Genomic DNA, 22,215 nt, shown 5'->3' with positions numbered 1-22,215 from the left:
TTATTAGCCCACCTCCTAAATTTTAATTTAAGTTCTGTTTAACGAAGTGATTTTTTTCCAGCACATTTCTAAACATAATAGTTTTACTAACTCATTTCTAATAACTGATTTCTTTTATCTTTGCCATGATGACAGTAAATAATATTTGACTAGATATTCTTCAAGATACTAGTATTCAGCTTAAAGTCCAATTTAAAGGCTTAACTAGGGTAATTAGGCAAGTCATTGTATAATGGCCCGTTTCCACTGACTGGTACAGTACGGTACCATATGGGTCGGTACGGGTCACCTTTATCAGGCTTGCGTTTCCACTATCAAGGGTACCCTTTTGGTGGGCGTGGTGTATGACAGAAAGTTTCAGTCGACGTCATTCTCGCTCAAGGAAAGTCAACAGTAAAGCTGTACAGGTCGTTCACATGTCATATGAGAAGCACTTCTCACAACACAGATGCTTTACACACATAAATACTTGTGCATAAATGTACATTACTGACTTTTCTATGAATGTGATTTGATTATAACTGCAGATCAATAACAGTGTGAAATACCCCACTGTAACGTCTATAATTATATAAAATAAATAAATAAATGAACATATATGAACACATACAGCCCCTTACAGTCTCCGATATGTTACCAATTACCGAAAAACTACACACAGCAGACATTTAGTCCTCTCATCTGTGTCTGTAATCTTCAGCAGCACATGTAGCCTCTGTTAGACAGTAGTTCCGTCATTCCGAGTTCATAATAGTCCATAAGGTGATGATAAACATGGCAGTTTGTTCATGATTCAGGTTGCTGAAACAGTTTGCTCCTGTTTTTTGTCGGCCTTCTCCCTTGTTTTTTCACGCTTCACTCTCGCGCTTGTCCTTTTCTTTTCTGAAAGGATCAGATGTCGAAGACACTTCAATAATCACACACGTTATTATCGTCAGGTCAAGAAGTTCTTTATATCAAATATAGATGCGGTCGTGAGCTCCCTGGAGAAAGCGAAAACCGCTCGCACTTTTAGACGGGTTCGTAAAACAACAGGACACGGCAGATTTTGTTCTTCTTGGCTTTGTGGCTGTTCATCAAGACAACGACAAGGTTTGTTTGAGCTCGGGTCATCCATGGCTCGTTATTATATGCATATAGTATTACAATGTAATGTCTCAGCTGTGTATTTAAAACATGGCGGTTCCTTTGTTTTCATTCTGGCTAGCTCCACGAGCTTGTGACGTATCTCTATAAACGATCAACATTCATCTGCATGTGTAGCTCCGCCTTTTGTTACCCTTTCTCGTGTTCGGTACCCTTTCGAAAGGGTGCTGAAAAAGTGGTTAGGTAAGGTTTGGTTCGATATGCCTTTTGACAGTGGAAACAGCCTTAAAATCGTACCGTACCACTCGGTGGAAACGGGCCATAACTGTGGTTTGTTCTGTAGACAATAAAAATATTGCTCAAGTGGGCTAATAATATTGACCTTAAAATGGTTTTTAAAAACTTCAAAATTGCTTTTATTCTCGCTGAAATAAAACAAATAAGACTTTTTCCAGAAGAAAAAATATTATAGGAAATACTGTGAAAACATCAATTTGGGAAATATTCTGACTTTAACTGTATAATGAGGGTTAATGTTTGTTTGTGTGTTTCCGTGTGTCAGGCTCAGCGGAGGCAGCTGTGGGTTGCGCTAATAGAGAAGGCTCTGGCGAAGCTGCATGGCTCTTATTTTGCGCTTCAGGCTGGTCGAGCGATCGAGGGTCTGGCGACGCTCACCGGAGCCCCCTGTGAGAGTCTGATGCTGCAGGTCAGCTCAACAAACCCTCGAGAAGAGCCCATCGACACCGACCTCATCTGGGCCAAAATGCTGAGCTCCAAAGAGGCCGGGTAACACTAACACACACTCACTGCTAAACCAAAAACACAAACAAAAAGAGCTTCAGGGGATTCTTCAAAATATACAAAACAAAACTAGATATTAACGTCTAAAAACAAACTTTATAGTGGCTTGAGAAAGACAGTTGGAAGTAGTTTGTTTAGTTTGAAACAGTTTGATGGATGGATGGATGGATGGATGGATGGATGGATGGATGGATGGATGGATGGATAGATAGATAGACTTTGCCTATTAGCATGAATTAGTATGTTATTAGCATGTTTACAGTATGAATCAGGATGTTGCTAACTTGTTTCTAGTATGAATTGGCATGTTTCTAGTTTGAATTAGCATGTTGTTAGTATAAATTTACTATTTCACTGAAGAGTCAGCTGTTTCAAACTTACTAGCTGGTTTCTAGTATGAATTAGCATGTTGCTAGCATGTTTCCAGTATGAATTAACGTGTTGATAACATGTTTCTAGTACAAATTAGCATGTTGTAAGCATGATTTTAGATTGAAATAGCATGTTAATAGCATGTTTCTAGTATGAATTAGCCTGTTGAAAACATCTTTCTAGTATGAATTGGCATGTTGCTAGAATGTTTCCAGTATGAATTAGCATTGTTGGTAGCATGTTTCCAGTATAAACTAGCATGCTGATTGCATGTTTTATAGTATGTATTAGCATATTGTTAGCATGATTTTAGGATGAAATAGCATGTTGATGGTATATTTCTAGTATAAATTAGCATGTTGATAACATATTTCTAGTATGAATAGCATGTTGATAGCATGTTTCTAGTATTAATTAGCCTGTTTTTAGCATGATTTTAGTACGAAATAGCATGTTTTTAGTATGAATTCGGATATTGCTAGCATGTTTGTAGGATGAATTAGCACGTTTCTAGTACGAATTAGCCTGTTGTTAGCATAATTTTAGTATGAAATAGCATGTTTCTAGTATAAATTAATCATGCTAAAAACAGGCTAATTCGTACTAGAAACATGCCATCAACATGTTATTTCATACCTTTAGTATGAAATAGCATGTTGATAACATATTTCTAGTACAAATAAGCCTGTTTTAGCATGATTTTAGTATGAATTAGCATGTTGCTAGCATGTTTCTAGTATGAATTAGCATGTTGTTAATGTTTCTAGTATGAATTAGCATGTTGCTAACATGTTTTTAGTATGAATTAGCATAATGATAGCATGTTTCTAGTACAAATTAGCATGTTGTTAGCACAATTTTAATATGAATTAGCATGTTTTTAGCATGTATGAGGCCGGATAACACACACACTGCTAAATTAAAAAAAAATCAAACAAAAGGAGCTTTAGGGGTTATTAGTGTATCGGTGCTCTTCAGATAAGGGATTCTTTAAAGTATATGAAACAAAATAATAAACTTTAGCTTATCTTTCAAGTGCCTTTGACTTATTATTTAGTTTTACACATTGAGCGGTCATATCAGTGCTAAACTCATTTCAGGCAGATTATAAGATGTCAAGGCCTCTTTTATCATTCATACTGAAAGCAGAAAGCCAATAAATCAATCTTAAAAGGAAGCAAAAACCTTCTTGAGTGTCATCACATGTTGGAAAGTGTCTTTCAAAGGTTTTCTAGATTTCCTGCTAATTACAGGGTTCAAATTACAGGGCAATTAGTGCCAAGCATTAGCTGTGCACACAGCATACTAACTGAATAGCACAGATCACACTGCAAAAGATTGATTGTACCTGGCAACAGGTTTTGATCTTTGGATTCATTCTATAATACTGGACTTATTTTCTATGAAAGATTGAGCTTTGAGAGTGTTTAAACAAAAAAGAAAAGTGTGAACATATTAAAACCTATATGAGGAAAGTGTATAAAGTGTGTAGTGAGGGGCTTTGAAATGTAAAGTGTGTAGTGGTTTTAAAGTGTGTAGTAAGGGTGAGCCTTAAAATAATAATTATTATTATATTGCCTAGAATAATAATATTTCCTTTTCGGCTTGTCCCTTTATTAATCTGGGGTCGCCACAGCGGAATGAACCGCCAACTTATCCTGCATATGTTCTACACAGCGCATGTCCTTCCAGCTGCAACCCATCACTGGGAAACACCCATACACACTCATTCACACATACACTACAGACAATTTAGCTTACCCAGTTCACCTGCACCGCATGTCTTTGGAACCCACACCAACACGGGGAGAACATGCAAACTCCACACAGAAATGCCAACTGACCCAGCCAAGGCTTGAAACAGCGACCTTTTTACTGTAAGGTGACATCGCTACCCGCTGCGCCACTGCATCGCCCGCCTATAATTATTGTAAAAAATAAAGCAGACTACTTCGCGGATTTCGCCTATAGTTTTTGAATGTAACTCCAGTGATAAACGAGAGACCACTGTGTATACATTTATGATACACTATCTAAAAGACATGGACATTTTGGTCATTTTAGTTTTTTTTAATCAAACATAAGTCATTGTCAATTCATAATGTTCGCAGTACATTTTTACATACTGCCTAAAACACATAGTATGATCTTGTTGTCACGATACTGGAATATCGGTACCAATCGGTACTGAAATTTTAAAAACGTCAATTTTCTGCTAACATTTGAGCATTGTTGAGCTCTTTCTTAAACAGCGCTGATTTTCCATTGTGTTCACGTGCTCAACAGAAATGACTGTGATCTTTGCAATTTTAAAACACTCCAGTGTCTGTATATCTACACTCAGTAAACATTGGTGAGTTCGGTGAACTGATGACCTTCACGACCAATCACACTCATTTCTGTTGAGCACGGGAACACAATGGCAAATCAGCACTGTTTAAGAACATACTCAAGAGCGCTCAAATGTTAGCAGGAAATGGACGTTTTTAAAGTTTCAGTACTATTTTTCAAGCATTGTACTAATTTTATATAAATATATATATATATATATATATATATATATATATATATATATATATATATATATATATATATATATATATATATATATATATATGTATGTATATATATATATATATGTATGTATATATATATATATGTATGTATATATATATATGTGTATATATATATGTATATATATATATATGTATATATATATATATATATATGTATATATATATATATATATATATATATATATATATATATATATATATATATATATGTGTATATATATATATATGTATATATATATATATATATATATATGTGTATATATATATATATATATATATATATATATATATATATGTGTGTGTGTGTGTGTGTGTGTTTTGCATTGGTTTTGAGAGGAGAATAGCTTGTGGATATTTAGTGGCTGACTCTGATTGGCTCTTGTCTCAGTTTTCTGATGGGCGCATCCTGCGGGGGCGGGAACATGAAGGTGGATGATGCGGTGTATGAATCTCTGGGGCTCCGCCCACGACATGCCTACTCCATACTGGACGTGAGAGATGTGCAGGGCTACAGGTCAGACTCATCCACAACATACACACCACATGCATATGATTTCTGACCTAAAATGACTGATCTTTCTCCATCTTTTTTCCCATTCAAAATTTAACAGCAATGTTTGTGCCATTTCATGTGTAGTTTTATCATGAAAGTATAAACAAGTCTTAATTCTTCACTACTTTTTTTTGACCAAGAACTATTGATTTCTGTATGAAGGAAACTTGAGTAAACTCCACTGCATTATATTAAGGACTTTGAATGATCAACATAAACAAAACTTTGTAAAAGGTTGTCACGTTGTACTCGCCGGTACAGATATCCACTCTCCATGCTGGAATACACACAAGTACTAATCGACGTAACGCAGCTTAAAAAATTCGTTTCAAACCGGAAGAACAACTTTGCTTGAAATAACGCAAAAACAACCAATTTTCACTTTTTTTGTGAAATATCTGTGTCCTAACAGTGTTTTTAGCAGTGTGGGACACATATACGACTGTCAACAGCTCAAAAAATGTGTTTTTGTGTTTCGTGCCCCGTTAAAATCTCTTGAACATTAGCATTAGAAAAATCATGCTAATATAAATTTACCAAATAAGTTATATTTATTCGCTCAATCAGCTTTTTTAGACCTCCTGCTCTGTTTTGCCCAGCATGAAATCAAATAGCTTTCACTATAGCACTTTCTACAGTAGTAAAACTTGTCATAAATCTGTCATAAACATGATTGTCATAATAATTTGTCATGAGGCATTATAATTGTGTCATGAATATTTCTATGATCAGTTTTTCAGTGGAACAATTTGTATTTGTGGTTAAATTGTCTCATTAAAAGTGTCATTACTCTGTCATTAAATATTAATGACGCTGTTTTTATTATTCGACAAACTCGGCTTGTACCACTGTAGTTGAGGTAAAAAAAAAAGATTATTGATGCTTTTTTATGATGTTATGAAATCAGGATTTATTGACAGATGACATATATATATATATATTTATAATGTCTTCATGACTATCATGTTTATGACAGATTTATGACACGTTTTGTTGTCTTGGTAATGTTAAGTTGTCATCACAAAGACAAAAACAGGTTGTGATGTATTTATGTCAAGTTGTCATAACAAACAATGTCATCTTTGCATTTAAAATGTCAAAACTGAGCGAATGACATTTAATGACAGTTGTTATAAGCATGCATAAAATCTCATTCACATTTATGACGTGTCATGGTTGTAAAGTTTTCATGACAGTCTTATGAACACCCCATTCAAGTAAAGTGTTACCCAATTGGGTAAAAAGCTTTGAGCTGGTGCTCTAGAAAATAAAGTTGGGGGAGCAGGGGGCCCATTAATATGATGGGAATACGTGTAATCCGGTATAATAAGCACTATATTGTGCAATAAAGCTTCATTCACTCACCTGAAAAGATGGCGTCTAATATCTGATGTCCACATAATGATGTTGTTTGGTGCTGTTTCAGACTGCTGCGTCTCAGGAACCCATGGGGCCGGTTCTCCTGGAACGGCTCCTGGTCGGACGAGTGGAGCGACTGGCCGCAGCACCTCCGGCACGAGCTCATGGCTCATGGCAGCAGTGAAGGTGTCTTCTGGATGGAATATGGAGACTTCATTAAGTGAGTCCTTAATGAGTTCATCTGTGCTAAACTAACCTTTAATCTGAGAGCGGCTTCATGAGCTTTCCAAAAATACAGACCAGCTCATTAGTGCTCAATAGGGCTAGGGCTGTGCAATTAAACAATATTCAGTTTTGATTTTTGAGCAATTATGAGATAAAATGATCAAATCATATCCCGCCAGCTTTCCAGCAGTACGCATTGGTCCCTCTGTAAAGCTCAGTTTCACGTGAAAATTAGTGAAAGCATGTACTGTAACGTGACTCGTGCAGCATGGGATTTGCTGATGTGTATTCGATTCATTCATGTTTACAAAAGCACAAAAGAGAATTGATGCAAAACCACTCACTGCTCTTGACTGAAAGACTTTTGTAGCTTTAATAATAAGAATTAGAAACAAATCAAGTCTAATTCTTACAATGAAGATGCTTAAAGCAGAGTTTGTTTCATTAGTACATTTTAATTCTATTGTATTTATTTAAATTTCCATAATTGTGAGAACTTTTTGTTAGTTTGTCCCATTTTGCTTCAGTATTAAGTATTGTGAAATTGAAGGATTTTTAGAAATGTGTAGTACTATCATGGGTATTCAATTCAATTCAATTCACCTTTATTTGTATAGCGCTTATACAATGTAGATTGTGTCAAAGCAGCTTCACATAAAAGGTCATAGTAAATAGGAACAGTGTAGTTCAGTTTGTAGTGTTTAAGTTCAGTTCAGTTGAGCTCAGTTCAGTGTGGTTTAATAATCACTACTGAGAGTCCAAATACTGAAGGGTAAATCCAACGATGCGCAGCTCTACAGATCCTGAACCATGCAAGCCAGTGGCGACAGCGGAGAGGGAAAAAACTTCACTAATGGCGGAAGTGATAAAAAAAAAAAACCTTGAGAGAAACCAGGCTCAGTTGGGCACGACCATTTTAATTTCTCCGCTGGCCAAACGTCTTGTGCAGAGCTGCAGTCTCAGTGGCGGAGGCTGGAAGCTGGCCTCAGCGAAGACTCGTCTGTCTCTGGAGCGTCACAGGAATCAGTCTCATGTTCTCCACTCCTCCATGACCATCACAGTAGCTGCTCAGGATACGGCCTGGTCCAGGATTATGGAAACCTTGGGATCATCTCGTCGTTGGTCTTGGATCGAATCAGTGACTTTGCATAGTCTGAGGGCCTCGGGAAGAGTATCCCCAGGTGGAAATGGAGAATAAAGAAAATAATTAGCGTAGCTGATGTTCACAGTGTATATCAGCAAGATGCATAACCTGTGTGGAAGCCCCCTATTAACACTTTATTTATTAATATCTGTTGATTCTACTCCCTCCACAGACATTTAACTGACTATAGGAAATTTTGCAAGTACAACTTACACTAACCCTAACCCCAACCTAACAGTCTACTTATAATCTAATGAGAATTAGTTGGCATGTAGATGCAATGTAACTTAAATTCAACAAACAGACTATCAAAATAAAGTGTCACCGTATCATTTACTATATATATATATATATATATATAACTACAGACCATATATATATATATATATATATATATATATATATATATATATATATATATATATATATATATATATATATATATATATATATATATATATATATATATATATGCGTGCATGTACTCTCAACCTTATTTACAGGTTAAATACTAATATATATTAAAAAAATTCTGGTGTGAAGGAGAACCGCGCTAAAAGTTTTTTATAATTATATATAATTATTTTTACAATTAATTATAGTTATAATTAAGCGTTAATTTATGAAGATATGATGTGTATATATATATATATATATATATATACACACACATATATATATATATATATATATATATATTATTATTTATTTATTTTTTATTTATTAATTTATTTTCCCTAGGTACTTTGACTCGGTGGACATCTGTAAGATTCATCCAGACTGGCAGGAGGTTCGTCTGCAGGGCTGTTTCCCCTGCCGGGCCAGTAAACCGGTGACGGTGACAGCGCTTACAGTGCTGGAGAGAACCGCGCTGGAGTTCGCCCTCTTTCAGGAGGGCAGCAGGTAAATAACATGGTACAACAACCGGTAAACAGTGGCTGTGCTTATATTCTCACAAATAATTTATCTGTAACAAAATTGACAGTTCAGTCGTATTCAAAAACGTTCATGTAAACACCTGAACTGATCCTAATTCAATTCAGGTTTATTTGTATAGCGCTTTTCTTTCTTTCTTTTTTATTATTATGCAAAGAGATACACTAACAAAACTGCTCTGACTCCACCAGGCGTTCAGACACGGCGGACAGTCACCTGCTGGACTTGTGCATCATGGTCTTCCGGGCCTCGTTCAGTAATGGTAATAAGCTGGTTCTGGGTCGTCTGCTGGCACACAGCAAGCGCGCGGTCAAGAAGTTTGTAGGCTGTGATGTGATGCTGGAGCCGGGCGAGTACGCGGTGGTTTGCTGTGCCTTCAACCACTGGCAGATGGACCTCAGCGGAGCCTCAACACCTGGTACACAAACACCATTCAGACACTTCACAATAAGGTTTCATTCATGTGCTTACTAGAAATGCTGCGGTATAAAATTGAACCATTCAGTATGACCTCCGTCGTTCAATACGCATATGGATATTGTGGTTTCAGGATTTCTTCTGGGTTTCACAAAGTCAAATTTAAGACTTTTTAAGACCTTTTTAAGATCATGAAGAATGAAATTTCACACTTGTATAGGACTGATGATTTATTTAATTTCCCAGCCCAAAAAAAAGACTTGCCCAATCAAAAAATGTTATTTCTTAGCCACATAAATAACGTGTCAAAACAAGCAGACCCTAGTTGTATACGTACTATCATTTTTTTTTCAACATAACTTTAAAAAACTCTTTATAAACTTTAATAAATGAAATGTATCCACAACAGACTGTTATAATATTAGTTCTTACTAGAGTTTTGCTAAAAGTTTTATTATGTTTTGGATCAATTGGGTAGCTTTACATAAACAAAGGGGGAAAAAGACTGATTTAAGACCTATAAGACAATATTTCAGTGAAAATAAAAAAGTTTTTGATATTTTAGACATTTTACGGCCCCACGGACACCCTGGGTTTTGCTTTCAAATATTAAAATTGTATTTTGCCTTTCCTCTGTTCCTTTAACTACTTTCCGAACTGCCTCTGTGCATGTTAGAATGTACATTCGGGGAAATATATATTGAACTTGAACCAGAGTTTGGTAAAAACCCAAACAATACAACCATTAATACAAACACTTCAGTTGTAAACTTGACAGTAAAGGCTCTGCTTGTTTACCTGCCAAAATTTCAATATAATCTAATTGCGCAAATGCACCAAAATGTACTTGTTTATTTCTCATTCAGTTTTTAAGCACAAACCTGTTTCACAGTGCTGTTTTGCTCCACAGCGCCACCTGCTGTACATTCTTATAACTTTAATATGTGTGCTCAGTATCTAAATTGACTCTGTTTATGGTCAGCTAAGTGCCTTTTAGTGAAATTCAAATAGTATTGTTTTATTCTTCAAATAATTATTGCAGATGAAATATTTCTACCACTTATTCATTCATTCATTTTCTTTTCAGCTTAGTCGCTTTCATAATCAGGGGTCACCACAGCGGAATGCACCGCCAACTTATCCAGCATTTGTTTTACGCAGCGGATGCCCTTCCAGCTGCAACCCATCACTGGGAAACACCCATACACACTCATTCACACACATTTTACGGACAATTTAGCCTACCCAATTCACCTGTACCACATGTTTTTGGATTTGTGGGGGAAACCGGAGCACCCAGAGGAAACCCACGCCAACACGGGGAGAACATGCAAACTCCACACAGAAATGCAAAGTGGCCCAGCTGGGGCTCGAACCAGCAACCTTCTTGTTGTGAGGCCATTGTGCTACCCACTGTGGTGCCCCTCTACCATTTGTGCACACCCCTTTAACGCATATCACAGCATTGTAATGGATGAACTCTTGAGAGCAACCAGAAGTGATTTTAGACAAGGTTGAAGAAGTATGTTTGTGTGTGTTTGTATTGCAGTGTCCAGCCCCACCAATGCTCGCAGACCCAGTCAGGATTTCCCAGGGTACATCTTGGCCATCTACAGCTCCAGACAGGTGATGGTGGAGCAGGTGGAGGCTACGTCCACCACACTCGCAGACGCCATAATCCTGCTGACGGAGAACAAGGGGGAGAGACATGAGGTACACACGCACACTGGTTCTTATATCCCGGTGGGGACTCTCATACTTGGAATGTTTTTAACACAAACTGTATTGACCTTATTCTTGACATACGAGCGGGCGCCGCCATTAGAGTCTTATTGGTTTGAGACTTCCACTCTCATTCACTTCCATTGGGTTTTAGACGTTAAAAACAGCTGGTTATGCTGATTGATAGTGCAAAGTAATATCTTCTTTTTGTATTATTCTCCTAGGGTTCATCCAGGAGCGTTGCTAGACATAACACTCTACTATTAAATTAATATTAAAAATATTATATAAAAAAAATATAAATACAAAATAAATATTTATTATAAATAACAGTATTATTGTTATTATACAATTATTATTCTAAATAATCTTAAATGTAACTGAAATACAATGTTAAGACAACTGGAGTGATGCTAAGATCATTTAAGAAATCTTTTGCATGAATATTAATTTCATTTGAATGAAATTTTTTAGACAGTTCAATAGAAAACAAAAAAAATGTTTTATAGAATTATTTGTTCTCTTAGACTTGACACATGGCAGAGAATTAGGTTTATTAAGTCTTGCCTCCCTGACTCGTCATCCCTTCTTTTTGCTTCATACAAAAAAATCTATGAGGAGGCATGCTTAGTAAGATCACCATCATGTTGTTTAAACTTTAGTATTGTCTATTTGCAAAACAAGTTGGCGTGTTTGTTAACTAACGGGACTCGCACTGGGAGAAGAGCAGCGCGTGCGAGAGGTGCGTGGGTTCTCTGCGCACACGCTGAGATGCGTCAGTTTGCTTTCTGATTAAACGCATTGCTTTCACCAGCGTTGGTTCTGTTGCACATAGAGAATAACGTCTGTGTTTCAGAATTGCCGTTGCTTTGCGCTCGTCCTCTCTTGTTGATATTATTATACACGTCACTACCGGGACATGTTAATATGGAGGTGTAAATCAATTCGGCGGGGGGACCGCACTCCTACGCCAAGTTGCAGTCGATCTGAAAACTGCTCCAATTGGTCAACCATTTTTATGTTGTTAAATTTGTAAAAAAAAAGGACTGTGTGTTTATATCACCCCAATATGACGGTCTATACACTGTATCTACACACATGTCCGTCCAAACAGCTTGAAAAGTAGATTTTTCACCATAGGTGCCCTTTAAGTAATATTAGGCTGCCCCATGCGTGCTCATACATAAAGAATGTTTGATTTTGCCACTAGATTATATCATACTAATAAAGTGATTGTCAGAAGTCAACAGGTCTCTAATGCTGTGCCCATGCTCCATCCATTATGCCTGAATGTATGACTAATCCTGGTTGTAGGCTGCGGAAACATCAGCCTAAACAATCTACTAGATTTAAGTGATTTCAGGAGATATTAGAGCTAAACAAGAATTTTACATGTATTTGTCAGGCAAAGACTTTCCATTCCAATTCACATAATTAAAACAAAATAAGCCAATTCAGAAATGTACAACATCAATTACTCATAGATACAATTAAGAGTTAGAGATTAATACCTGACCATGTAGAAATACATTGGAGCATATAAATCCTGAGGCAGAGCTCAGAGACTCAACAGTGAAACAGGGTCTCCTTGCTACAGAATCCCCCAGACACTTCTGCACCTTTTCGCCTAAATACTCAAATCACGATAAATTCAAGACAGTAAAAGCTTCACCAAGAACCTTGCTAGGCCGTGAGTTAATGTGAAGACCATTTTAACTGGAGTGGAGCATCTGGCAAAGATCTTATCAAGGTCAAAACCCAAATTAACTGATATAAGGGAGATTGTAAAATATTACATTGAAATTAGGACCACTTTACCAATCACACAGAGACATTTAAAATGACACCAAACATGAATGTAGAGCCACAAGAGACACCATATTGAAAACTTGGACATTCTGTGTGGAGCTGCTCTGGTGGAGAAGGTAAAATCCACTGCAAAGAGGGGGGGGGGGGTTCAGGATGCATGATCGAGACAACCTGAACAACTGGCTGATCTTCTTCTCAGATTAGAAAGTTTATTGTTTTAGTGGCTGACCATTCTCGTGGTCTTGTCTCGTGTTGAATTCCATAACAGATCTCTGGGTTTAATATTATGGAGAGATATAGCCATCTTTACATATGTATAGTCATGAACACACTTGTTTGTAGAGCAAGTAGTTTGACCGTTTTCTGACGTTTATTATTCCTAGTCACTTCTCCCATAAGCGTCTGAATCAGAAGTTCTAAAACAATCTCAAAAACAAGCGCACTTCCACATTGAAGAATACGGTCAACATTATCTACCCCTAAACCAAACCCTGACAGGAAACAAACTGCATTTTAATATTTTAACCTTTAATTTAGCTCCCCAATAAATAATAATAATTTTAAAATTAAAAGTAATTTTGTCATAAGCTAATGATGGTTGATTTGTTGTCGTGTTTCAGGGTCGGGAAGGAATGACCTGTTATTACCTGACTCACGGGTGGGCGGGGCTTATCGTCGTGGTGGAGAATCGTCACCCGAAGTACTACCTCCATGTGTCCTGTGACTGTACAGACAGTTTTAATGTGGTGTCGACGCGCGGCAGCCTGAAGACCATTGACAGTGTTCCTCCTCTGCACAGGTAAACACAACAAGCACACACACTTCTTCTTTCTCAGGGCTTTTCTGGAAGCTGTGGTTCGTGCGCGTGGGCAGGCCTGTACAATATATTTAAAAAATACTGCGATAAAAGTATAAGCAATATATGTATGAGCTTCATGCACAGCTAGAATTTTAAAGCCAATCATAAACTTCCGGTGAAAGCTTAATGTGACTATTTTTTATTTCACAAGGTTGTTTTTACAGCATCCATGTTGTAATTTAATTACAATACATTCAGTAAAATAGACTTAAGCATTCATTAAGTTGTTCAAGCGTAAAACGAGATGAAACCACTAGCGCCATCGGTAGCAACAGGCTAGCACAGGAATTCCATTGCAAATACTGGGGTAGTCGGGGCAATAGCCTAGTGGTTAGCGTGCCGACATATGGTGCAGTAGCACGTCAGGGCATCCCGAGTTCGAATCCCGGCTCGAGAACATTTCCCTACCCTATCCCCCTTTCTCTCTCTCCAACTTCGCTTCCTGTCTCAATACTGTCCTTACTAATAAAGGCAAAAAGGCCAAAAATAAATCTTAAAATAAAATAAAATACTAGGGTGACATAAACTGTCATATTTTAAAAACATGGTGGGGGGAAATGGAATTTAATGCAGTGCTTCTTGTCCGATCTGAGACCCACTTCAAATCTAACAGGCGGTGAAGATCGCTGATTTTTAAAAGAAATCAGATCTTAAACGTGACAATTTTGTAATGGAAAGACAGTTCACCGGAAGCTGTTGGGCTGCCTGGCTGAAAGTCTGTGTGCATATAGCCCATTGCAGACATGTGTGATAAATTACATTTATTTTATTCATTGGTTGTTTATCTAAATTTGATATTAAATATTTTTAAAATTAGATTTTAAAAATAAAGACACAAAAGTACTAAAAATAAATTGTTTTTTTATATTCGATTCATCTGAAAAATAATCGACAGATTAATCCATTATTAAAATAATCGTTAGTTGCGGCCCTACAATATTGTCAATATTGACTGTCAATCAATATTGGTGGGTGGGAAAACCACACTGCTTGGTCTCTGTGCAGTCGGCCTCAAAATCACTGAAATTTAGATCTTATTTTAACATCAGGAACTTGTTTATCACTCTAATGGAACTATGGACACACTGTATTACACCCAGCTCTTTACACACAGCTTCCAGTGTTGATTTTGCATCATAGGTGCCCTTTAACACACTCGTTTGTCTCAGGCTAACTCACCCATCATGTGTTGCAGGCAGGTTCTGGTGGTTCTGTCTCAGCTGGAGGGAAACGCCGGTTTCTCCATCACACACAGACTGGCCCACAGGAAAGCTGCGCAGGCGTCTTTAGGCGACTGGACGTCCAATAAAGCCACACACTCGCCCCAGCTCACTCCAGACACTGACGGACTGCACAGACCGCGGCCGCTTTGACACACGCTCACACACACACACACACATAAACATAAAAACACATGAACCCTGTGCTGATGAACGCAGACACTGAGAACTACTGAGCCAATCACACGTCTGCTCTCTGAGCCAAGACCCGCCCACTGCAAACACACACACTCACACACACACATTCAGATCCTGTCAGTGGACTTCAGTTTCTTTTGTGTATGTTCAGTCAAAGGGTGAATCTCAACAAATTAATTCACATGGCTCATTTCATCCTAAATCAGAGGAATCTTCGTGATAATTAATCACACTCTGCGCAATCATCTGCACGACATTAAAAATAGATGCTCCATTTTTATTTTATGATTATTATTAGTAATTTTAGTAATATTACAGTTTCAATTTTCCTTTACGTTCCACATTACTATGAAGTTTATTCTGATTTTCATGATGATGCTTTAGATTATTATTATTATTAACATTAGTAATATATTTTTCATAATAATAATTATTATTAATATCATTTTTATTATTACCATTTTAAATTATTTCCCCTTTAAATTCACATTACCAGAATTCTTCGCAATTTAATTTATTATAATTTAGATGCTTATTATTATTATTATTATTATTATCATTATCATTATAGTGGCAATTAATTTACCAATAAGTTTTCCAATCAAATTATCATAATTACAAAGATTCTCAATATTTAATTTTTACCTTATGATGATGATGATAATAATAATAATTATTATTATTATTCCTCCTTTAATTTTTTCCTCAAATTCAGATCACTGGGGCTTTTAAATTGAGTTTTTAATTTCATAATTGTATTATTTAGGAACATTTTCACTAGGCGGCATTGTACTTTAATACAATATCATTTACTCTATTACATAAAAAATAAAACAAAACACTTTTTAAGACAGTGCAACAAATGTACCAAATATTTTTGCACTTTTCAGTAATTGTGTATATTTAATATATGTTTCTCATGTACAATTGGTCACAAAATATGTTCAATTCTCATTAAAACATTCAGCAAATAAATGCAAACTTCTTCTGTTAAAGTAAAAGTGAGATGTGCCATGTGATTGTTTTGTGAGATTTACATTAATCGCCATTCTGACAGCCAATCAGCAAACTGCTCTGGGGTCACATGTCGTGTATCCTGAATAATGTTGATACTTGATCTTAATAGAAGGTGGAGTAGACGATGGGTTACTCATTACATGGTTAGACCATCTTTTAATTTATTTATGTCGTGTTTTAGTAAAGATGAACCTTTCAGAGAGAAGCACAAGATAAGCTGCTGGGTGAGAGCTGAGCTGACTCGTGGGATTGTTTTGACCTGTGCTGGATCTGATTGGTCAATCGCTCTGCCGGCGCCCTGATATGGTGTTTGACTTTATTTTTGTGCACTGATCTTTAGTCCGCCGTCTGTGTATTTTAATTTTTTTTTCCCTCTGGATGTTGTTTTTAGTCAGTGTCTCCCTCTGTTGGTGTGTGTTGGTCTGATTCACACACACTCACACACTCACACACACACACACACACACATAGTCTGTCTATCTTTTTTTTTTTTTTGTAAATTGTACAGCGCTGTTCCCCTCTGCACAATCCAATCTAAAGTACTCGCTGTAATTACACAGATCTCTGTCAGGCAGGAGTATAATATGTAGAATATTTTATCGATTCTTGGATGGAAAAAAAAGAAATGTATAAAAGTTTAACATATGTACGATTCATTTGCAATCTCAGGTTCTGTTGGACCAAATGATGAATAAAGATTTTGTTTTGTTTTGATTTTTTTTTTTAAATCAAGGAACCTCCGAGTTGCTGGCTGTGTTTATTTTAATTCTTGAGATTCTGAACTTCAAATTAAAATTGTATTATTATAAAATTATTCAAATTTTATTCGGTCACACTTTATTTTGATGGTTCATTTGTTGATTTAAGTTACATTGCATCTACATGCCAACTAAGTAGACTGTCAGGTTGGGGTTAGGGTTAGTGTAAGTTGACATGTACTTGCTTATAGTCAGTTAAATATCTGTTGAAGGAGCAGAATCAACAGATATTAAACAGACAGTGTACAAATACTCAAATGGTCCATCAAAATAAAGAGTTATCCCTTATTTTTTATGCAATTTGATTTTTCTTCAATGCTAATATAGTTAGCTTTTTGCCAGTTTAATAAGCAAGTTTTTTTATTTTTATTATTATTTTTATTATTATTATTATTATTTCTGTTAGTGGTGCAGAAGTTAAACTATTTTAAAGTTCGTTTCAACATTATATTGTTGTGGTTGTTTAATTTGTTTAATTATTGTACAGTATATGCTTCTTGAATTAAAAAAAAAATAGAAATTTGATATTAGATGTTAGAAACAAGACCAAAACTCCAGGTAAGAAAATTTTTATAACTTTATTATAAATTTTTTAACTTTATTTTTTATTTTTTGCAGTGTACAGCCCAAAACATGACAATAATTGATTGTTTTCAGGAGCAATATTAAGCATATATTATATATATTTATGTTCTGTGACTCCAAAATGAAAACCCTCTATTGATATACTTTTTTTTTTTTTAACAATCATAGCTCACACCTCTAATTTAACATGTTTTTATCCTAATTATATCAAATATATCAGGTAATGGTGCATGTTTAAATCATAATTTTTTTTTTCTTTGTAGCAGTACATTTGTAGCTCAAGTTGAATTTAGTAATATAATAATAATTTAGTGGTTTCAGGTGATGCTATCACTGCTTTGAGTTTATATAAATAAATAGCTTACTATTTAAATAGCAAATAGCTTTCTATAAATAGCAATTGAATGCATTACATTTTTTTCAGACAAGTAATGTTTTTATGTATTTGTAGCATATTTCTGTAAACAAAAGTAATCAATTTAAACAATTTATTCATTCATTCATCTTCCTTCAGCTCTTTATTCATCAGGGGTCATCACAGCGGAATGAACCGCCAATTTATCCAGCATATGTTTTACACAGCGGATGCCCTTCCAGCCACAACCCAGCACTGGGAAACACCTATTCACACACATACACTACGGATAATTTAGTTAATCAATACCCCTATACCGCATGTGTTTGGACTGTGGGGGAAAACAGAGCACCCGAAGGAAACCCACGCCAACACGGGGAGAACATGCAAACTCCACACAGAAATGAAAAACCAGCAACCTTCTAGCTGTGAGGCAATATATAACATTATATATATATATATATATATATATATATATATATATATATATATATATATATATATATATAGTTTTTTCTATACATTTTCGCTTAAACCTAAACAGAGACCATTTAATCAATTCAAGTTCAGTATCTTGATTAACTATGTCAGCATAAAGTTTATTTAAACTACTTTGTTTTCAACCGTATATCACGAAATCATGAATAAAAAAAGAAAATAATAATTGAAATAAAACTAATGCATGTGTATTATATTAGTCACTGTTTCCTGACAGTGACCCAGATCTTTCATAAAAACACTTTAATTGCAGAAATGCTTTTAATATTTGATAGCCTAATTTCAGATGACATCTAATTAATTTATAATCAAACCACAGGAGTTTGAGAATCACAGTGTGTTCATTAAGGGAGCGAGAGTGAAATGTGGGTGCAGTAAAGTAGGTTTAGTTGAAGTCAAAATTATTTGCCCTCCTGTGAAAGTTGAATTATTTAAAAACATATTTCCAGAGTGTGGCTTAATGGAAAGATGTCTTCAACATTTTGAAGTATAATAGTTATAACTTAATTTCTAATAATACTTTTTTTTTGTCTTTTTCATGATGACAGTACATACTAGTTTTCTACTTATTTTTCAATATAGTAGTATTCAGGTTAAAGTGACATTTAAAGAAACATATTTTGTGCAAATTTTGTTTACCTTAAGGGGCTGCATAAATAATGACCATAAAATTGTTTCTTAAAAACTTCACTGTAAAATGATAATGTGTAAAATTTACAGTAAAAAACGGCAGCTGTGGTTGCCAGAAGTGTATCGTTAAAAAAATGCAAGAAACCGTAAAAGCATTTTCTAATTTTTACAGTAAACAACCGTACTTAATGGTAAACTACCATATTTTATTTACTTACACTGTAAAAAATAAATTCGGTTTATTTACGGTAAAAAAAACAGCAGCTGTGGTTGCCAGAACTGTATCGTTAAAATAATGCTAGAAAACCGTAAAAGCATTTTCTAATTTTTACAGTAAACAACCGTATTTAATGGTAAACTACCATATTTCATTTACTTACACTGTAAAAAATAAATCCGGTTTATTTACAGTAAATTTATGGTAAAAAACCGGCAGCTGTGGTTGCCAGTACTGTATCGTTAAAAATACGGTACAAACTGTAAAAGTAATTTCTAATTTTTACAGTAAACTACTGTATTTCATTAATTTAGAGATGTAATATGTCTGTATTTTGAATTACCAACATCTACACATCTTTTGATATTCAGATAGACACGTTAGCACAGCCATATATATGCAGGTGGTGATGAGAAAGTTACATAATGAACCAAAGCTCATCACAAACAACTTTTCCCATAAGCAGAAAAATGTATCAGTGTATAGAAGGTGCTCAGTGTCATTCACTGTCAGCTACTAAACAGCAGTATGGTAACAAGCATAAAGTTTAAGTCATGAAATAAACATTGTTTGTCAACATCTAAATAATTTTCTAATGTACATCACTGATGGGGAAACAACTAAAAAGATCCATAGTAATGTCAACAAAAAGCATAAAAAGTGATGTGCCATGCAGGAATTCTGGGAATCTCAATTTATTCCCCGTATATATAAAGAAAACATACTGTTAACCAGGTTACATATTTTCACTGTAGCATTTTTACCGTTGAAATCATGGCCATTTTTACAGTGTACTAATATATAGAGGACGCTCCGTGTCATTCACACAGCTGCTAAACTGCATCATGGTAACACACATCAAATTAAAATAATGCAATAAAGATTATTTATTAACATTAGACATAATATAAAACTCTAATGTACTTACATGATGAGGAAAAAAAACTAAAAACAGCAATAATAATGTCAACAATAAAGCATTAAAACAGAAGTGTTGTGCAGGGAATTCTGGGAAAGTCAATTTAGGGTTATGAAGTGTATATATTAAAGAAACTTACTGTTAACCAGGTTTTTACTGTAGCATTTTTAGTGTTGTTTACCATTGAAATTATTGTCATTTTATACAGTGCATGTGATTTCATTTATATGGCCAAACGTAAAGGGGACCTCTCATGTCCCTTTTTAGAAGATGTAAAAGTCTCTGATGACTCTAGAGTGTGTGTGTGTGTGTGCGTGTGAAGTTTTAGCTCAAAATCCCACACAAATAATGTTTTATATCACTTTGAAACTGACCCTTTAGGCTTTGATCCAAATTGTGCTGTTTTGGTGGCTGTCGCTTTAAATTCAAATGAGATTGTGCTCTTTTGTGAAAGAGGGCGGAGCTATGAATGCCTGTGTATCAGCATAGTGGCAGATTCAAAAACATTATCTGTGTGAAAAACTGAAAATGAGAGCAGAAGTGTGTCAATGCATAGTCTATGGTGACTTCATTGTTTATTCGTGCATCAGCAAATCAAAACTCAATGGCTGACGGCTGCTTCTTACTCAGGGCTGTTTATGCTAATGAGGGAGAGATGGTCACTAGTAGGCGGGGCTTTCCCTCTCTGATGTCACATACAAAGGGAGAATGTCAATCAAAGTGTTTCTGTATGGAATAAAATCACTGTCATAAATATTTCGTGCGTAAATAAAATTCGCGCATCTGTAATTATAAAGTCGTAAAGGAAACAAAGCGCACTCGTAATTTTACGAGGCTACAATTCCAAAATCTGCGATTAGAACAGACACAGATACGACACTTTCTTTGTCTGTTTGTATACGACTGATAATTTTACGATGGGTGTACTTTACAAACACGGATTACAGTTTCACCACGGACACGAAGTCCTGATTACGAGTACGAATCAAACAGCGACACTCCACTGTCAAAATTACGTCACCGCTGTCACAGGCATTAATAAACAAGCGAGAGTCATCGATCACAACGGTGCGCCTGCTGGACACTCGAGCTCACACACACCGTCTCAGGTAGGATTTCTGTTATTCCCTCTTTGACAAATGTTATAGTTGAACACCATTCAGTGATTCACTGAGAGACTCTGCCTGTACTGTTACTGCCTGTAATGTTAACTTACATTATGCTAGCTCTCTGTCCTCGGCCCGTTCTTAATTTTGATTTTGTAAAATGTCCAAGAAACACAGCGAAATTGGACCTCATTAAGTCTCAACCTTTATTACAGCTCATGACGGACATTTCTCAAAGAGGGAATAACAGAAATCCTACCTGAGACTGTGTGTGTGGAGCTTGAGTGACCAGCAGGCGCACCGTTGTGATCGATGACTCTCGCTTGTTTATTAATGCCTGTGACAGCGGTGACGTAATTTTGACAGTGGAGTGTCGCTGTTTGATTCGTACTTGTAATCAGGACTTCGTGTCCGTGGTGAAACTGTAATTCGTGTTTGTAAAGCACACCCATCGTAAAATTATTAGTCATATACAAACAGAAAAACAAAATGTCGTATCTGTGTCTGTTCTAATCGCAAATTTTGGAATTGTACCCTCGTAAAATTATGAGTACGCTTCGTTTCCTTTACGATTTTATAATTTCGGATGCCTGAATTTTATTTACGCACGAAATATTTATGACAGTGATTTTATTCCATATTTCTGCGGACTGTTTTTATCAAGTGTGATTATAAACAAATAGACTTAATACATTTTTAGCATTAGAAGCTGCTTATATTTACACACTTTTGCCACATAACTGTGTTTAAACTCCTTACAAAAGTGATTTTTGCATAATAGGTGCACTTTAAATGAATAAGACTTTCCCCAAATTAAAAAAATAGTATAGGAAATACTTTGAAAGTCTGGTAA

At 35.6% G+C, this 22,215-nt stretch overlaps 1 protein-coding gene across 2 annotated transcripts in view; it reads left to right on the top strand.

The window, feature by feature from the left end:
* The window catches only part of capn15 (calpain 15), a 55,957-nt gene extending 40,178 nt beyond the window's left edge, over positions 1-15,779 (top strand). For both annotated transcript variants that reach the window (XM_056450495.1, XM_056450494.1), the window contains 8 exons: positions 1,649-1,872; positions 5,224-5,349; positions 6,815-6,967; positions 8,858-9,019; positions 9,244-9,470; positions 11,019-11,182; positions 13,621-13,799; positions 15,055-15,779. In XM_056450495.1, coding sequence (XP_056306470.1) covers positions 1,649-1,872; positions 5,224-5,349; positions 6,815-6,967; positions 8,858-9,019; positions 9,244-9,470; positions 11,019-11,182; positions 13,621-13,799; positions 15,055-15,232 — 1,413 coding nt within the window. In that variant the 3' untranslated portion in view covers positions 15,233-15,779. The remainder of the gene's footprint in view (positions 1-1,648; positions 1,873-5,223; positions 5,350-6,814; positions 6,968-8,857; positions 9,020-9,243; positions 9,471-11,018; positions 11,183-13,620; positions 13,800-15,054) is intronic.
* Positions 15,780-22,215: the final 6,436 nt, after the last annotated feature.

Source organism: Danio aesculapii, chromosome 24 (genome assembly GCF_903798145.1).
Source record: "Danio aesculapii chromosome 24, fDanAes4.1, whole genome shotgun sequence".
NCBI lineage: Eukaryota > Metazoa > Chordata > Actinopteri > Cypriniformes > Danionidae > Danio > Danio aesculapii.
The sequence above is the reverse complement of the archived record's forward strand: the minus strand, read 5'-3'. Positions and strand labels throughout refer to the sequence as shown.